Below are 14,872 nucleotides of genomic sequence, written 5' to 3'. Positions count from 1 at the left end.
TTTTTATGCAGTTATCCTGGAAGAAACTTGTTTTATACAAGCCCAAAAAGTATGCTGTGTATGTGCACTGTTGAACGAGATAATATTTAGGTGCAGATTAGGGAAGCTAGTCGGTAATCATGTATGTTAAAGAGAATAGGGCTGATAGAGCCCTGGGGAACCTGTTGGGCTTCTGATAGAAAAGATGGCAAAGTAGCAGACTAGATTGTAAAAGAAAAATAAAGCTAACCACTATAGAGCTTTATGCTTATGGCGATACTGAACTGACTGGATAGAAGGGAAGCATGAGAGACCATGTTGAATGTGTAGAGTTATAGAGTATTTCCAAGGCTGCAGAGTGATATTGATCTTAGAGCATTTTAATGCTGTTGGATACCGCAAGGAGAATGGTTTTGGTGCCATGGCATGAACTGAATCTGAACTAGAGGGCTGTTCTTTTCAAGGAAGTTACAAAGGTGAGAGTTGATGGCTTTTTTCTAGAATTTTAGATGGAAAAAGTAAAATAAAGATGGGTCCGAATTTGCTAAAAGTGTTAGCATTTTCAGAAATCTTTTTTAAAAGAAAAACCATAAAAGCGTATTTTCAGATATCATCAATATAGGCTGATGAGAACAAGATATATGGCTTCATTAATGCTCTTTCTGGTGGATACTCCATCTATATAGGCAGAGTCCACAACCTTTGGATTATCCCTGAGCACCACACTGGATCCAGAAAATATTTCTGCATAGCCCCTGTGCGCCGGTAGTTGGTGTCCTCCACTCTACCTCCACTCTTTTCATGACAGCTGGATCCCCATATAAGCCCCACCCAATCATGCTTACATCAGTTTTTTTTGACACCGTTCTCTCCCTAGAAGTAAAATCAAATAGCGGACCTCTATGCAGATGTCTATATTGAGACTTTGTTGGATGGAAAAGATGCCATTCCACAGAATGGGGAGCTGGGAGGGCAGTGAGGAATCTGTGGTTAACAGTATGCACAAGGAAAATTATGGTACTAACCCTGTAATAATCTGTTCATTGCATGTCACATGCTTTTGAATATGCCTGCCATCTAGTCTTGAGTTCAGATGGTCCCATTGTTTATTTCTTCAAAAAAGTCTTTAAAGGCAAACGGTATTGTGACTCTAGTCATGAACGAGCATGGGCACCGACTCCATCATTTGATTGTTTTTCACACAGCGGATGAGAGAAGATTTGGGTTAGTGAGTAATATTGAACAGTGGCCATGTATGTAGAGGGGACAGTTCTGAAGGTTAACGATATCTGTAGCAAACAGTGGCTTGCAGGGAGGAAGGTGGGCACATGTGAATCTACAGCACTACATGCAACAAATAGATGCGTACAGGGTAAGTAACCTAATCCTCTTGCAAGTGTGGCTGTAGATACACATGCTCTGCAACAACTGTAAAGCAGTACTCCCAAAAGCAGTGGCTAGCCAGTTGATGAAGTAGAGGTCTGGAATTTAATTTTTCTGAAAGGTTGACCAACTCTAGCTTGTTTCCTTGCAAGGATATCCACACAATGCTTTGTGAGGGTGTGTGGAGTGGAGCATGTGGCAGCTTTACAGATGTCTGCTATGGGTATGCTCTCAAAAAAGGTCATTGTGGCACACTGCTTGCAGGGAGCGTGCAGCCTGGAGTGGGTGCGTACGGTCCTTTTGGCTTTGAGGTAACCGGTCTGGATGCATTGTACAATCCACCTGGCAATATCAGCCTTAGTTACGAGTTGTCTTTTATGAACAAAGCCAACAAAAAGTTGTTGTGCTTTACGGAAAGATTTGGTACTATCTATATACATGAGAGCACACTTCAAGTCATGTTTGTCAAGTTCTGTCTCATCTACCGAGTCAGGTTACAGAAAGAAGACAGGGAGCTGATATGTTTGGTTAAGGTGGAATGGAAAGACTACCTTCGGCAGGAACTTGGAGTTGGTCATAAGAACCACCTTATCATTATGAACCTGTGAGAAAGGTTCTTGCAGCATTCGAGCCTGTAGCTCACTAGTGCGTCTGGGGGATGTTACTGGTACCAGAAAGGTGATCTTCCAGAAGAGAAATTGCAATGGGTGAGAACGTAGTAGTTTGGTGTGGGTGGCAGTATTCCATGATTCTGGTGAGGACAATATTGCGCTTCAAGACTGTGGCATGTGGTATCCTAGGTGGGATGACATGTTTAAGGAGCAGCAAAGAAGCATTAACAGAGATCTTAAAGAGTGAAGAGTGTTCCCCCTTCTGTAGCAATTAACAACTAGGTGCAGTCGAATGGAGGCGTAGGCTAAACCGGACTTTTGTAAATGTAGAAGGTAGCAAACACTGTCTTGTAATGTAGGTGTGTCTCGGGGTACAACACTTGACAAACTGTCTCCAATCAGCAGCATAGCATGTGCGTCTGGCAGGTCTAATGGCTTCATTAAGTAGGTCCATGGACTCTTGAGCTAAGTTAAGGTAGCCAAGCTCTAGGACCGAAGGAATCAGATGGCTAGGCTGACTTGCATGGGGTCCAGGTGTGTGACTTATCCTTGATTTTCTGTTAGGTGGTCCTGCCTGTTTGGGAGCTTCTCGTCTGGGCAATGGGCAGGTCTAGAAGGATCCAGAACCATAGTTGTCTGGCCTATGTGGGAGCCACCAGAATGACAGTGAGGGATGTTTGCTGCAGTTTCCTCATCATGTATGGTAGAAGAGGGAAAGGAAGAAAAGTGTATCCAAAGATCTCTGATCAGTTCATCCACAGAGCATTGCCCACCCATGGACTGGAGTGTATAAACCTGTAGGCAAATTTGGTCATTTTGCGCTGTGTACGTTGGCGAAAAGGTGTACTTCAGGGAAAGCCCAATGACTGAAGTACAGGAGAGTTCCGCACTCATGGACTTGTGGCTGCATCCTGCTGATCAGGTCTTCAAACTTGTTGTCCACCCCCAGCAGGTGTATCGGATCGTGAATTGCCCAATGTCAGACACACTGTACTACTGCTGATAACTGCAAGAAGTGTGCAATGCCCTGCTTCTCTAGGTAATGAATTGCGGTCATACTGTCAGTTTTTACAAAGACCATTTTGGGTGGGTTGATGCACGGGGACACCTGACGAAACTGTGACCTCTTCTTCAGTGCCAAGGGGGTCAGCTATGCCAAAGATGTCTGGTCTTTCCTCGAAGGATCGCTCCACCTTGAGATGTTCCCAGCGTCTAACTTTCTGCTGTCGAAGCATCTTTTTGCACCAGAAGGCGGGTCATGACGTGCCGCGAGTGTCGTCATGCTCTGACGAGAGACATATTATAGACTCAGTGTGGGTCAGTCCAGGGATATTTTGTGTGGCACGGAGGACATTTCCTGAAGGACGTCCATTTCATCCCCCCCAACACCTCTTCATACACCACAGTCATTACACAAGAGAAGGAACCAGGAGGAGTGTGGGAGCTCCGAAGGTCGGGGATCTTGGCTTCCCACAACATTCTCCAAAGCGAGTCACTGGATAAAAACGACTGACAAAGGTTTTCTTCTGATGACGGCATAGGAGAAGATCAGGCTCCAGGAATGTTGAAGGTATTGATTCCGGGAGCTGCGCTGAAACACCGATAACGGAGAAAAACAATCTTAACAATGGAGCTTATGCTCATGCACATTGCAAGCTAAGGGTGGAATCTCCATACCTTGTAACTCAAAAGACGACAACAAATCAAGTTGCAAACGTCCAATCCCATCACTTGGTGGGAGGGATAAAAAAGCATGTGTACCTACAGCCACACCAGATATGAGCATTTTTACTGCTGGTTAGACCGTTTGCTAAGTCCGTAACTATTAAGGTGATTTTTTGGAGGCATTCTAGAGGCTTCCATTTTTGTATGATAATAACAAATGCGGTTGGAAAGTTGAAAACATTTTTATAATTTGATAACCTTCTGGTTAACAGTTGAGCTGGATTGGTTAAATTTGTGGTTTGTTGTTGGGCTGTATAAGTGAATGTATGATGTTTGAATGTAATTTCAAGTGGTAGAACCCAGTTGTAAAATATGTGACATGCATGGATTTGTGGTGGGGTGCATGGGATGTTACCCATCTTTGAACGCGGCTACCAGCACCTTTCGGATGAATTTGAATCCCCTGACGAAGGGACTTCGTCCCGAAATGCATAGGGATTGTTGCATCTTATCTTTTGATGGATATAAATGGGTTACTATCATGTGAAGGTAATATGACCACAATATATGACTTCTTCGAATAAATTAATTTTTGATGAACTTTTTCGTCTCCTTGAACTGAAACAACTTTGATAAAACCAGAGGTTATTCGCCTCCACAGGAGCACCACAGGACTAAGTGTGGGAATCTCCTACACTTCCTCTGCATTTGTGCATGGGATGTTGCCAGGCAGTTGCTTATTATTTTGTATTTATGTTTACTGTATTCAAGCCAATGCTACAGTCAGCTGATTTATGTTTGGTTATGGTGCTCATGAAATACATCTAGCTAGGCTTGGTTCCTGAGCTTAAAAAAACCAGAGATGCAGAAAGGCTAAAGCTTTTTGTAAGGAGACTTGAAATAACTTGTAGACACACTCACACTTTTGTTCTGGCATTAAAATCTTTTATAGCATTGAGATTAGCGAGTCACTGAGGAACATGATACAGCATAGCAATTTCCGCAATGGGGCATTATTTTCCAGTACCAGTGTGTGGCTCAAAGCAGGTTGGGATATGCCATTTAACAACACAACAGCATGCTTGAAATAACACATGGTGGAGTACTGCAGATCTGACAGAATCTTTTTTCAGGCATGGTACCATGGTTTTTCGGATGATAAATAGTGGCCTGCAAGTGTATTCTGTGAGTGCCAAAATAATATGCATCCACAGCAAAATAGGCTAACAAGGTGCGCTGGGAACTAATTTATAAAGGGTTAAATATGATACAACGCAGCCCGACCATTGTCCTCATCTTGTTTATGAGTTGCTGATGCTCCTCTATTTCCTGCTTAGTAGAATCTGCTAATATCTGCATTAAGTACTGCATTCAACAAAGTGTATTGCTGCGGCATTCATGGTAATCTATTTCTCTTGAGGAGCTACCAATACAAATTTAACTGATCTAATAGTTGCCAAAAGGTTTGTTCACTGCAACTTTCAGAGCTATTATCCACATCAACATCAAAAACGTGTTTCACCATAGCAACACGAACTTCAGGACCATATATATTTAAACCATAAATAAAATCCCTGGAGACATGAAAAGAAAGATTTTTTTCAATTTCTCTTGTGGCCCGATGTAATAGCTAGACTAAATGCACAGGGATGCCTTTGGATGTTGAATAAGGTGGAGGGGTCGAGGGGGAGACATTTCTAGGGTTACATTTTAAAAGAACTCATGATCCAATGTGGTACAGATTGAAGTTGTGTCCAAAATGACTAGAAAAGGCTATCTCGGTATGCAGTTTACAAAGTTTTATACACCTGAAGATCCAATGTGACAAAGCAGAGTGCTCATTAATCTTGATGGGAAACAAGCTAATAATCCTGTAGGGAAATTAAATAATGAGTCTGCATTTATTAATTTTTGAAGGATACGTTTGAAACATGAGATCACTATAAAACAACATTTCTGCGAATTGCATTGCTTTCAAGTTAAAATACAAAAGTAAAACACTTCAAAATTGATGACTGCACGTCTTACCTTGTTCTTTAATCTGACGAATTTGCTTCACAGTTTCCTTTAAGATTGCACATTTGTCAGGTTTAAAGTTGAAGTTGTCAATGTCATTGAAATTTACAAAAATTAGCTCTGCAAGCTCTTCTATATATTTATTCTCCTGCTCACGATTACGTTTTTCAGTGCTCCTTTTAGGACTGAAAAAAAGGAAAAGAAGATTTATTTCCAACTGCATCAAATCCTAGAAGAAAATGTAACTTACTTCTAATCTTAGTTATCCATCCAGAGTATTTAAATTCAATGATATCTACACCTATATGCCAAATGTTGCAATACTTCATAAATGTGTTACTGAAGAAGTAGGTAAAGCACAAGAAATGATCAAGGAAAATAAATGTAACGATGTCGAGCAAAGGTATGCTAGGCTGTACAGATGGCCAACCTACACACTTCATTTATCAGAAACGTTCTCAAATGAGCAGCTGTGACTAACTTTCTTCGTTTTTTGTAGTACCTCGGGCCTACCAAGAAGAGGTCTGCTGGTTACTTTTAATAGAAAATGAAGGGTGTCTTTGATTTAGCTTTGGACTGCTTTGACAATAGGAAGCAAGTGAAAAGTCCCATAATTTAGAAAAAGCAAACTTTCTTTTCCATTTATCGTTAGTCTCATGAAAATAATTTTATGGGTCTTTAAAAGACTCTCCTGAATAGCAAAATGTCTCTAGAAAAGGGATCTGCTACGACAAAAGCTGTAGAAAAGGCTACAAAACCTCTTCAGGTAAGCCTAAGGTTCATTGTTCATGTGGCATAGCTGCTACTGGTGCAGATTGTGCCAAATCCAGATATTTACAAGGCAGCACCCTGGAGATCGGTACATATTTTTTGCCAAGCATTACTGTCACTCCAAAACTGATATTGGGGAGAGAATGTGGCCTAACGGCTAGTGCAGGCGACATCGGAGCTGGTAAACTGGGTTTGAGTCTTGGCAGGGACGCTCAACATTCTGTGATTCTGTGCAAATCACTTAAGCTCCCCGTGCCTAACAAAAATGAATGTGTCTGTCTGTAACCTAACTGGTGCTCATGTAAAATACTCTGATACCTTCGGGTCTAGTTCGTGCAATATAAAACTCCACAAAAAAAGGAAGAAAAAGGAATATGCTACTTACCAGTATGCATCTGTTCTTGGCATAGAGGGCTGCAGAGTGGTACATTTATGAATAGATCGCCATCTGGTGTTGGGCTCGGATGATTGCACTTTGTTTTTCTTCTGGAGAAGTCTTTGTCGTCATAGGTGACTCCTCCTCTCGGTGTTAGTGCGCATGGGCATCGGCTCCATCCTTAGATTGTTTTGCCATAGTAGGGTTAGATGGAGTAGTGTAGTGTAGTACATAAAGATATGCCCATGTAAATGTATCTAAATAAGATAATGTTGGGACAGACACAGGTTTCCGGGGAGGCAGGGAGGGCATGTACCACTCTGCAGCCCTCTATGCCAAGAACAGATGCATACTGGTAAGTAGCATATTCCGTTCGAGGCATATGGGCTGCAGATGGTACATTTATGAATAGATTGTACAGCAGTTACCTCCCTAGCGGTGGTCACCAGTGTCTGTCGCAACTGTCTGAAATAGAGTTTTTAATACAGCTTGGCCCACTCTGGCTTGTTGTGCAGCCTGTACATCAACACAGTAGTGCTTTGTGAATGTATGTGGTGTAGACCAAGTTGCTGCTCTACATATGTCATATAGGGGAATGTTCCCTAAGAATGCCATAGATGCTCCTAGTTTTCTTGTGGAATGAGCTCTAGGAGGAACAGTTAATGTTCTCTTTGCTTTAATGTAACATATTTGTATACATCTTACAATCCATCTTGCGATGCCTGCTTTAGAGATAGGATTGCCCTTATGTGTTGGGGAAAATGCTACAAATAGTTGTTTAGTTTTCCTGAAGTCTTGTGTTCTTTCTATGTAGTATGAAATGGCTCTTTTAACATCTAGTGTATGTAGAGCCCTTTCTGCCACCGTCTGTGGCTTTGGAAAGAAGACTGGTAATTCCACTGGCTGATTGATGTGGAATGCTGAAATTACTTTAGGCAAGAACTTTGGGTTTGTTCTAAGAACCACTTTATTCTGGTGTATCTGTAGGAATTGTTCTTGTATTGTTAATGCGTGTAACTCGCTTACTCTTCTGAGTGAGGTAATGGCTATAAGGAATGCCACCTTCCATGTAAGGAATTGTATTTCGCACCTATGCATAGGTTCGAAGGGTGGTCCCATTAGTCTGGTGAGTACTACGTTGAGGTTCCAGACTGGGGAAGATGGTAATCTTGGTGGAATGACTCTTTTAAGACCTTCCATGAATGCTTTTATCGCTGGTACTCTGAACAGTGATATGCGCTGCCTGTTTTGTAGGTATGCTGCTATAGCTGCTAGATGTACTCTGCTAGATGTGTACGCTAGATTACATTGCTGTAAGTGTAACAAGTAGCAAATAATCTCCCTTGTTGATACGTCTAGAGGGTTGATATTGTTATTAGTGCAGTGTATAGCAAACCTCTTCCACTTAGCTGCATAGCATGCTCTGGTGGTTGGACGTCTCGCTTGTTTAATTATTTCCATGCAATTTGGGGGGAGATCTAAGTACCCAAATTCTAGGATTTCAGGAGCCAGATCGCTAAGTTCAATTGAGTTGGATCTGGGTGCATTATCTCTCCATGGTTCTGTGTAAGGTGCATGGGTAGAATTCGTAGCTTTTGATGTGGCACTTGTGAGAGTTGCAGGAGCGTGGTGAACCACGGCTGTCTTGCCCACGTGGGTGCTACTAGTATCATGGTCATTGAATGTTGTTGCAGTTTCCTGACCACTAATGGGATTAGTGGGAGAGGGGGAAAAGCGTATGCAAATTTGTTGGACCAATTTATCCATAACGCATTGCCCTGCGACAGGTGATGTGGGTACCTGGACGCGAAGCTTTGGCATTTTGCGTTCTGATGAGTGGCAAATAGGTCTATCTCTGGTTGTCCCCATCTTTGGAAGAATGGCTGCAGTATTTGTTGGTGCAGTTCCCATTCGTGTATTTGTTCCGACTGTCTGCTTAAGATGTCTGCTATCTGGTTTTGAACTCCTGGTAGGTGTTCGGCTAACAGATAGATGTTTTGAGGAATGGCCCATCTCCAAATCTCCTGTGCTAGTCTGGATAATTGGAGAGAGTGCGTCCCCCCCTGTTTTTGAATATAATACATTGCTGTCATGTTGTCTGTTCTGATCAGGACTGCTTTGTGGATAACATGTATCTGAAAGGCTTTCAATGCTAGAAACACTGCCAGTAGTTCTAGATAGTTGATGTGCAGTGTTTTTTCCTGCACACTCCACCTTCCTTGTACTGTGTATTTGTCCATATGTGCTCCCCATCCGGTGAGCGATGCGTCTGCTGTTATTGTCACCTGTGGAATTGGCTCTAGGAACGACCGCCCCTTGGTAATGTTTGTTCTGTTCCACCACTTCAGAGAGCGGTGTGTGCGGTCGTCTACCAACACCAGATCCGTAATCTGTCCTTGAGCCTGATTCCACTGTGTCGCTAAGCATTCTTGTAGCGGACGCATTTGTAGTTTTGCATATGGTATTAGCAGTATGCAGGATGACATCATGCCTAGTAGCTGCATGAACACTCTTGCTGCTAGTGAGTGTTGTGGCTGAAATCTCTGAATGATTGTAAGCATTGCTTGGACTCTTATTGGGTTGGGGTACACCTTGGCTTTTTCTGTGTCTATGGTAGCCCCCAGATATTGTTGAACTTTGTTTGGTTGTAGGTGTGACTTTGTGTAGTTCACCGTGAACCCTAGCTGGTGTAGTAGCTGAATTGTCTTTTGTGTGTGTTGCAGACACTCCTCTTGCGACCTGGCTTTTATTAGCCAGTCGTCCAAGTATGGGAAGACATGAATTTGTTGTCTTCTTAGGTGAGCTGCTACCACTGCCAGGCATTTTGTGAACACCCTTGGTGCCGTCGTGACACCAAATGGGAGGACTTTGAACTGATAATGTTGTCCTTCTACCACAAACCTGAGGTATTTCCTGTGGGCTTTGTGAATAGGGATATGAAAGTAAGCGTCTTTTAGATCCAGTGTAGAAAGAAAGTCCCCTTTCTTCAGTAAAGGAAGTACTTGTTGGAGCGTGACCATGTGGAAATGTTCCGAATTTATGTATGCGTTGAGGGGTCTTAGGTCCAGTATTGGCCTTAGAGACCCGTCCTTTTTGGGGATTAGGAAGCATAGGGAGTATACTCCTGTTCCCTGTTGGTGCTGTGGAACCTTCTCTATGGCATGCTTTTCTAGCAGTGATATTACTTCCTGTTTTAACAGTGTCAGGTGATCTTGTTTCATTGGACGCTGTTTGGGGGGGATGTTTGGTGGGGTAGCTGTGAGTTCTAGGCAATAACCATGTTGGATAATTTGTCTTACCCACTTGTCTGATGTGATGTTTTCCCAGACAGGTAGGAACTGTGATAGGCGTCCCCCTACCGGTGTTATATGGTCTGGGGGAAGCTCTATGAAGTCACTGTTTTGGGGTTGGAGAGTTGCGGTTGTTGTTGTTTCCGCGACCTCTACCCTTGTTGTTGTTACCCCTGTATCCACCTCTAGAATTACCTCTGGGTGATGTAGGTGTAAAAGAGGTTTGCTGTTGGTTTGTACCTGTACTTTTGGATCCTCCTCTATAGGTGGATCTACGAAAGGAACCTCTTTGTGTCGGCTGCTGCAATGCTCCCATTGATTTAGCCGTTTCTGTATCCTTTTTCATTTTTTCTAGGGCCTCATCTGTCCCTGTGCCAAAAAGTGTTTTCCCATCAAAAGGTTGATTAAGTAACGAGGTTTGTACCTCTTGTTTGAATCCTGACACTCTGAGCCATGCATGTCTCCTTAGCATGATGCTTGTATTTGTCGACCTTGCCGCAGTCTCTGCCGCGTCTAGGGCGCACTTTATTGAAGTGTTAGTAATTAACTTCCCTTCTTGTATAAGTTGATCAGCTCTCTTTTGATGTTCTTTAGGGAGATGTTTGATGAGTGTTTCTAACTCATCATAATGCGCTCTGTCATACCTTGCAAGTAGTGCTTGCGTATTAGCTATGCGCCAACTGTTTGCCGCTTGAGATGCTACTCTCTTGCCAGAGGCATCTATTAGTTTAGACTCCTTGTCAGGAGGTGGCGCTTCTCCCGTAGATAAAGAGTTTGCTCTCTTGCGAGCGTTTGTGACCACTAGTGAGTCTAGAGGAATTTGTCCCTTAATGTATATTGGGTCTTTTGGAGCTGCCCTATATTTTTTATCAATTCTTGGGTTCAATACCCTAGCCCTCACTGGGTCTTTGAATATCTCTGATGTATGACTGAGAAGGCCTTTTAGCATTGGTAGTGTTCCTGATGTTCTTTGTGCAGTAGGTAGTGTCTCTAATAAGAAGTCCTGTACTAGAGGTTCTGTATGTAGGTCTACCTTATGAAATGTTGCTGCTCTAGTAATGAGTTGTGCAAACCCAGTATTGTCATCAGGAGGTGAAGGTTTTGAGGGATATGACTCAAGGTCGGTATCATTACCTGATCCCACATTATACTCCTCCCATGGGTCTGCCTCCTCCGGGATTGTGTCCTCATCATCCCCAGGGTGTCCCCCCTCCCCTGTGTCACTTTCTCCATCTGTTGTAGGTGTAGATGGACGTGTGGGAGGAATATCTGGCCTATTGTGAGGAATAGGCGAAGATGGTGTGTGAGGTTTGGGAGAAGGGGGAGGAGTTGTATTCGTCCCCATTGTTCTCTTCTTTGGATGAGCCTTGTCGTCCAAATGTTCATGTTTCCTCTTTTTAGGTAGCTCTGTGACTACTTTGCCAGTCTTTGGGTCAATAAACAAAGTCTTTTGTTTAGGATCCGTTCCGTGTTCCTGTGTCGGTACCGCAGTTTTCGGTTCCGAAAGGTGTCTTTTCTTTGAAATGCCGAAGTTTTGTTCGGATCCGACTTCTTCGGTATCGGTATCGAAGATGTCCCCGGTGTCGAGGGTGTTTTCGGCGCCGAAGCGTGCTTCGGTGTCGACATGGACTGCTTCGACTTCGAGCTTTCCTTGACCTGGTGCTTCGATGTCGATGTGGTTGGTTTATCGGAACCGGAACCACTATGATGGGGGACCGAGTGTTTCGGTTTCTGTTTCGTTGCCGGGCTCGAAGGCGGGGCGTTGGAAACTTTCTTCGGTTGTCTGACCGGGCTCGAGGGCGGGGTCGACACCGTGCGGGGTCTGTTTTTCGGTAAAGGGACGTCGTCACTCACGGTTTGTTGGACATCGATTTCCTCGACGTCGGACTCGTCCGCTTCTGACCCCGCCTCGTCGGCCTCTTCTTCCTCCTCTTCTGGTTGCTGGTCCTCGAACAGCTCCGGGATTGCTTGTGACTGCATTCTCGATACCTCGTGTCTTCGGGCTCGACGGTTTCTAATCGTCGACTTTGACGAGAACGCTGCACAGGCCTCACAGTCCCTGGATTCGTGTTCAGGGGACAAGCAGAGGTTGCACACTTCGTGTAGGTCCTTGTGTGGGAACTTAGCACCACACGTTGGACATTTTTTGAATGGAGTCCTTTCCATGGACCCCGGGCTGGACTACGTCGAGTTTCTCGTAGTCGTCGTCCTTCGAATCGCGTCGGTATGGAGTGAAGTCGCGTTCGATAACGATACCGTCGATTTGGAAAGGAATACGCGCCGGTTATAACCTTCTTTGTTGAAGTCGGTCCGGAGCGCTTCGATCCTCATCCGAACCCGATGGCGGAAAAAAACAATCTAAGGATGGAGCCGATGCCCATGCGCACTAACACCGAGAGGAGGAGTCACCTATGACGACAAAGACTTCTCCAGAAGAAAAACAAAGTGCAATCATCCGAGCCCAACACCAGATGGCGATCTATTCATAAATGTACCATCTGCAGCCCATATGCCTCGAACAAAAGATTTATCTTATGACGGGCAACATAATACCTAGAATGCCCACAGCAGGCCAATAACGGCCATCATAATGCTACATTGTTCACATGTCAAGGAGTGCTACCTAAACGTTCTACTAATCCTCTGCCTGTGTCATTGTCACCTTAATCTCTTTTTTACCCCTCTTATGTTCAACCCAGGCTCCTTCTTCACCTCTATTTAAGTTTTTGATTCTCTCACCAATTTTTAAAGCATCTTTGTTGCCTGAATCATTTAGCTCATCTTTATCTTTATCTCCCTATGAAGCTTTCTTCCCCACTTCTCATAATTCTTTTCATTGCCATCTCTAGCCCATCATATTTTCCTGCTCGAGGGGCTCCTCTTGCATCTCCTTCCCATCTCACTATCTTTTCCACCATTTCTATTTTATATGAATCCACCCAGTTCTCTTCCTCGATGGCCTTTGCCTCCATCTTAAACTTATTTCCCATCTACCCCGTTTTCTGTTACACTGCCCTCATATTTCATTATGTACCTTTCCTTGCAGGCACTGTCATTCTTTCTTTAGATACTTTAGTTTTCACTGTTACTTTTCATTTATATATTGTTCCCTCTTTATCGCTTCTGTTCCTTCGTCATTTATTCTTTCGACTGTCTTGCTTTTTCTTCTCATTTTATTTTTTTCTCCGCCTTTTTCTCATATTCGTTCTCTCTTTTTATGGAAATTCCTTTATGTAAATGAAAAGCACTGTATGTTTTTGAGTGTGTCCAGAGCACAAAATGAGTCAAACTACAAAAGTGGTTCATTTATTAATTACAAAAGCAACTCAGAGTCCAGGCTTGTGTGAATCAAAAGCCTGAATGATGCAAGGCTGAAACCAAGAAGGATGATTAATAGCAAACATGGAAGGAATTGGCTTGCCACTACTGTACACCTTCTTCCTGGAATGAATCTCTTTTTACAAGTCAACTGGATGGAAAAGGTTTTGAATCTGCAGGTTTTGGTCTCCTTTTCTATAAAATTATTTTCAAGACCCTCTTTACGTAGAAACCTCATCCTTCTCCTCCGTTTTCTGTAAAGTTTATATTGCACTGAGACTTTTACCATTTGATAAAGAAAACACCTTGGTAGCAACTGTGATGTAATTTTTTGAGGCCACAGCATTATGTATGATGCACGTTTCTTAAAACATCTCAATAAGTCAACATAACAATGTCTTTGGGACGAAAATCTAACCTGGGTCCATGCGGATCAGGGCATTCCTTGCGCTTTCCCAACTCTGCCCTTGATAGGTCAGAGGTATTTTCTCCAATTCCACTCATCTTGAAAACATATCAGCAACTAGAAGGGGGGGAAAAAGGGATTTATTAAGAGCCAAAACATAGATTACTATAGTTAACTGCATCTTCAAAAGAATTGATTCAACCTGTAAATAGAGCAGCACTTGTACTGTATAAATAGTAATTTCTTAGGGTGTGGTCTTTGAATGCTAGATCTTTGGATCCTGCCAAGCTAAATGATACTTTTTTTCAGTTTTTCCAGCACCGTGACCCAGCATTAGAGAGCTTTCCCTCAGAGCCACACTATATCGTACACATGTTTTTAAGGCACGCAGAGATTAAATGATTTGCCCAGGATCACAGGATGTTAAGCTGAGGCCAGAATTCAAAACGTTCCAAAGTAGGCAGCTGTAACCAGTTGGCCCCACTGTTCCCTTCATGCAAAATGTTTACAAAACTGGAAGTACAAATAAAAACAATGAACAAAACACTTGCCAATTTTAACCAAATCTTGTAGATGAAACCTGGACAATGTCACGGTCTGAAAAGCCTGTTGGCTTGTAGGACCTCAAAAGATGGATAGTGGTGACACAGCTTACTAACAGAATTATTTGGTAGGAGAGGAAATGGGAACACGATAAAAACAGCACTGTAACAAGTGAATGGAGAGTGGGAGTCTTCTCGAAAGCTTCTGGACTCGGGTTTTTATGAACACTAGTAAAGGCCAACATGTTTCTAACTTGCTGTACTCTCATAACAGGTTTAGCATGAAAAAACATAATGGGACCACAATCGGTGGAAATTCCCATGAGAAAAAATATTTCCTAGCCATTTGAACCTTGAAGTCACCTCATCGCCGCTCCAGCAGCAATGAAAATTGCTTCTAAATGTAACCTGCATGTTTCCTTCAAGATTCTACCCGGTCCATCTTCGTACTGAAATTAAACGTTTACTTCACGGCTGCGTGCTTTTCCAGGATGCCACCCACCGATCATTTCAAA

The 14,872-nt window shown here is 43.1% G+C and overlaps 1 protein-coding gene across 12 annotated transcripts in view; it reads right to left on the bottom strand.

The window, feature by feature from the left end:
* The window catches only part of NCOA2 (nuclear receptor coactivator 2), a 1,089,938-nt gene that overhangs the window by 503,365 nt on the left and 571,701 nt on the right, over window positions 1–14,872 (bottom strand). For all 12 annotated transcript variants that reach the window (XM_078687164.1, XM_078687175.1, XM_078687166.1 and 9 more), the window contains 2 exons: window positions 13,828–13,932; window positions 5,667–5,839 (listed from right to left, as the gene is read on the bottom strand). In XM_078687164.1, coding sequence (XP_078543290.1) covers window positions 5,667–5,839; window positions 13,828–13,913 — 259 coding nt within the window. In that variant the 5' untranslated portion in view covers window positions 13,914–13,932. The remainder of the gene's footprint in view (window positions 1–5,666; window positions 5,840–13,827; window positions 13,933–14,872) is intronic.

The sequence above is a fragment of the Lissotriton helveticus genome, chromosome 4_1 (assembly GCF_964261635.1).
Source record: "Lissotriton helveticus chromosome 4_1, aLisHel1.1, whole genome shotgun sequence".
NCBI classification, from domain to species: domain Eukaryota; kingdom Metazoa; phylum Chordata; class Amphibia; order Caudata; family Salamandridae; genus Lissotriton; species Lissotriton helveticus.
This window is presented reverse-complemented; position numbering and strand designations above follow the sequence as displayed.